We start from the raw sequence: 4,391 nt of genomic DNA on the forward strand, positions 1-4,391 counted from the left end.
CGTTCCGGAGCCAGCTGATGTGTTCCTGCTGGAGCGGGCCTACCCGGGGGTGCTTATCAGGACTGCGGTGGAGCAGGCGACCAGCCGGGACCCGGTCCTGTCTCAGGTGGTCAAGGCGGTTGCCCGAGGGGAGGAGCTGCGTCACCAGGCGTTCAGCCACAAGACCGCCGAGCTGAGCTTGGAGCAAGGCTGCCTCCTGTGGGGTTCCAGGGTGGTGATTCCACAAAGTCTGCGGGCCAAGGTGCTGCAGCTGCTGCACGCGGGGCATCCTGGCATTGAAAAGACCAAAATGGTGGCACGGTCGCACGTTTGGTGGCCTGGCTTGGACCAGGACATCGTGCACCAGCTGCAAGGCTGCCAGGTCTGCCAGGAGAACCAGCGAGCCTCGCGCCACGTGGAGATCACCCCCTGGCCGTTCCCACAGAGGCCGTGGTCCCGCTTGCATGTGGACTATGCGGGACCCTTCAAGGGCCACTACTTCCTGGTGGTAGTGGACGCCTTCTCCAAGTGGGTGGAGGCACTGCCAGTCTCCAGTCCCTCGGCAAGCGCGACCATTGCGGCGCTGCGGCAAGTCTTCGCGGCGCAGGGATTGCCGGATATTATTGTATCCGACAATGGTCCCGCTTTCGCTAGCGCCGAGTACCTCGACTGGCTGCAGAGGAATGGGATCCGCCGGATGCTGGTTCCGCCGTACCACCCCGCTTCCAATGGTGCAGCAGAGCGGGTGGTACAGACACTCAAGGACAGGCTCAAGAGGACCGAGCCCGGGGATTTCCGGACGCAGGTGGCCCGGGTACTGTTTCAGTACCGGACCACACCCCATGAGGTCACTGGCCGTGCCCCCTGCGAGCTTCTGCTGGGCCGGATGGTCAAGACCCCCCTGGACGTCTTGCACCCAGACCTCCGGTCCTCGGCGCTCCTGAAGCAGCTGAAGCAGAAGCTGGCTGCTGACCGAGGGTGCCGTCCCGGGCCTTTGCCGGAGCCGGGAGCGTCTGTGTACGCCAGGAACTTCCGTCCTGGCCCACCCTGGTCTGCCGGGCGTGTGGTTTCACCAGCGAGTGCCTCGTCGCTGCTCGTCCGCATGCCCGACGGGACCACCTGGCACCGGCACGCCGACCATGTCAGGCCTCGCCTCGGGACCTGGCTTCCACCCTCGGCCGTCGCTTCAGAGGACCAGCCCGCAGGGGGCCCAACAACAGCACCAGTCGCGGCCAGCGGAGCGCCACCCACCTTGGAGGCGACAAGCATCGCCACTCCCGTGGCACCAGTGCCACTCCGAAATCCGGTCCCTACAGCTCCACCGGGTGGAGCGCGACCGGTTCAGGCAGCGCCCGGCGTTGCGACACCTGGCCTGTTGACACCTGTACCCAGGCGGAGTGCACGGCAGCGGAGGCCACCTGACCGCTACTCGCCGGAGTGACCTTCATCGTCGACAGGCCGGGACTTTGCACGACCAGACGCCGAGATGGTGTCGGCCGTGCGCATTGTGTTTAGTTTTGTTTAATAACAAACAAACTGGGGGGGAGGAGTGTAACAAGTTAGTGGCGCCCCCCTCCAGTCCGCCCGTCTGCGGCCGCCTGGCTCGGCGGGCAACATTGTTCACCTCGCCCAATAAACGCCGTAGAGCGCACGCCGCTCCGGCCAGACATCGTCCACCCTCACAACCAGGCTGCGTGTCGTCTCTCCTCGGCGGGTGCTTCGGCCCCCTTCGTCCACGTTCGAGAAAGATCGTGACAGTTCTCAATATGCCAGGAACGACCCAGGTATCGCATCACTGAAGCTGACTCGTCTGTTACCCGCGCCTTCAAGGAACTGCGTGGCTCTCACCGGCAACAGTCAGCACAAACGAAGACGTCTGCCTCACCCAACTGCAGCAAGTATTCACACTTTTCGTTTGCCACTTTACCATGCCTGTGAAAGAGTGCATAGCATGCTCAAAACTGCTGCCTGATGATGGACAATTTCTAACCTGCGTAGGATGCTCTTTTCCGTACCACATGGGTACTCCTTGCTCAGGTGTGGCGGAATCTACGTTCCAGGTTATGGGAACAAAGAAGAGAGAAAAATGGCGCTGTCGGTCATATCGCGCGGAAGACTGACGGGAGTCATCGGCCCCTGTTAAGGTCTCTTCGCAGTTGGATACTGCGAACCTGTCAGCTCAGTTTGCTGAAGTGAACGAAAAGCTGGATCAACTTCTTTCACTTAAGGACAAAGTAGATAGTCTCCTTGGACTACCAGCTCAGGTCAATGACTTGTTGACCTTAAAAACAACATTCGAAGAAATGAAGGCCACTGTGAACGAGCTGAAGACCTCCGTGGAGTTCAACTCGGGCCAATATGACCACCTACTTCTCGAAATGACAAGTAAAAAGGAAATAAAAGACCTAAAAGCAGAGATGACTCAACTGAAAAATGTTGTGTCTGAGAACGCTGCATGCATCTCCCATCTACAGGTCGAGTTAAACGACGCTGAACAGTACAACCGCCTGGCTAATTTAGAAATCCATGGCATGCCGGTATCAACCAATGAAGACCTAAAAAAGTCCGTCTTCGACCTCGCAGACAAACTGTCAATCACATCTTTTCAACCTTCTGACATGGTGGCTGTCCACAGGCTCCCAAGCAAAAAGGATAAGATCCCCCCGATTTTGGTTCGATTTTCGTCATCAGCTGCACGAGAGATATGGATGAAGGCACGTGGCACTCTGCGCGAACTCGCACAAGCGAGAACTCTACCCCAGCTTTATTATAACGAGAATCTCACCCAGATCAACCGAAACCTGTTCTGGCAGGCTCGAACAGGGGGAAAGGAGAAAAGATTCAAGTATGTTTGGGTTCGAAATGGCAAGATCTTCGCCAAGCGGCAAGATGAGGCAACCACAGTGCGCATCAGTTGTGAACACGATCTTGAACTGATAAACTAAAAGGATATTGGATCTAGAGAGGACCGTCTGATTATGGACTGTGATGACTTTCATACTTTTGTTTCTTTTTCAGAAGTACAAAACTTTTTTACAAGTTTTAAATGTAATACTTTTCGTATTACCCATGTTAATATCTGAAGCATCCGGAAATACTGGGACCATTTTCTCGCATTAATCTCCCCTTTTTGCTCTTGTTTTGATGTTTTTGTACTGACCGAGATCAACATTTCTTCGGACAGTTTCACTAAGTATAAAATACCAGGCTATCATGTGTTCTCTTATACTCGTTCAATGTGAAGAGGAGGGGGTGTGGCTGTGTTTATAACAAATAGTTGGTCGGTGGCCGAGGTAAAATTTTCATTCCAACAGGCAAAAGTAGTTACGCTCCACTTAAGCACTCCTTTGTTATCCTGGTCCTTTTCTCAATCTATTGTCCCCCGTGCTGTAATGCACGGTTATTTCTGGCCGAATTTGATTTAGCTTTGTTCTTTCTTTCATCTGAACAGCTTGTATGTGTAAACGGCGGTACTAATATCGACGTACTTCGTCCCACAGTGACCATAGTCGCAGACTATCTTGATGTTTTGTCCAAATGGGGCCTAAAAGCAACAATTCAGAAGGGGCAAAACGGGAGGAATTTATCTCTCGCCAGTTGGTGGTATATCTAACATTGATCATATAAACGTACGAGCTCAGAACGCAGTAATCCAGTCTGCAATTATTGAAACTAAACTTGCTGATCATTATTTTGTCTGTTGTTCATTAACACAGTTATCTAAGCCGTTGACTTATGTTGGCACTGTGAGCGAGTTGTCAATAGTTGATCCCAGGCACTTCGATAAACTTGTGGAGCAACATGATTGTAATACTTTTCTTCTAACTACATCTCCAGCTGACGGTTATGAACAGTTTGTAGCTCAGTTTAACCTTTTTAAAAAGGCGGCTACACGCACTGTAAAAATTAAACATCGTAACATAGACCAGAAATGGATGTCTTCAGAAATATTGGCAGCCATCAAAGAAAAATATATTTTATGGGCACAGTGAAAACGCTCCCCCAGTAACACTATGCTACGATTGAAATGATTCGTCAGGCCAAACGCATGCACTTTAGAAATAAATTTAAGGATGCTCGTTCTGATATTAAAAAAACTTGGTCGCTCATCAACGATCTCCATGGTACGTACGAAGAAGTGCACTAAAAGCAATGATAGCTACATTCTTTCACAATTCTGTACTGATGGACAGAGTATTGCTAATGAATTTAACAATTTTTTCTCTCAAGTATCGGGTATTGCAGGGCAACACCCAGCTTCATGTACCTTAAACAAAAGTGGATCTTAGACTCGGCTCATCTTCCTCTTCTCTCTGAAGAAGGGCTTAGGTCAATCCTTTTAGCCTTAAAGGGATACTGAATCGAAACTTAAAATATACAGGAAACACCTAGAGATAAGTCAAGTGGAATCA

At 51.7% G+C, this 4,391-nt stretch overlaps 1 protein-coding gene across 1 annotated transcript; it reads left to right on the top strand.

Annotated features, from left to right (window-relative positions):
- The first annotated feature begins 1,907 nt into the window (after positions 1–1,907).
- LOC120843449 lies at positions 1,908–2,924 on the top strand. Its single transcript, XM_040214837.1, has 2 exons — positions 1,908–2,039; positions 2,136–2,924. Exons 1-2 carry the CDS (start codon positions 1,908–1,910, stop codon positions 2,922–2,924), a joined length of 921 nt encoding a protein of 306 aa, XP_040070771.1.
- The last annotated feature ends 1,467 nt before the right edge of the window (positions 2,925–4,391 follow it).

This window comes from Ixodes scapularis, unplaced genomic scaffold (genome assembly GCF_016920785.2).
Source record: "Ixodes scapularis isolate PalLabHiFi unplaced genomic scaffold, ASM1692078v2 PGA_scaffold13__105_contigs__length_92229423, whole genome shotgun sequence".
Classification (NCBI taxonomy): domain Eukaryota; kingdom Metazoa; phylum Arthropoda; class Arachnida; order Ixodida; family Ixodidae; genus Ixodes; species Ixodes scapularis.

Coding starts and splice junctions, on each gene's coding strand:
- LOC120843449 (XM_040214837.1), top strand. CDS start 1,908: ATGCCTGTGAAAGAGTGCATAGCATGCTCAAAACTGCTGCCTGATGAT. Junction 2,040..2,135: donor TGGCGGAATCTACGTTCCAG/GTTATGGGAACA, acceptor GTCTCTTCGCAG/TTGGATACTGCGAACCTGTC.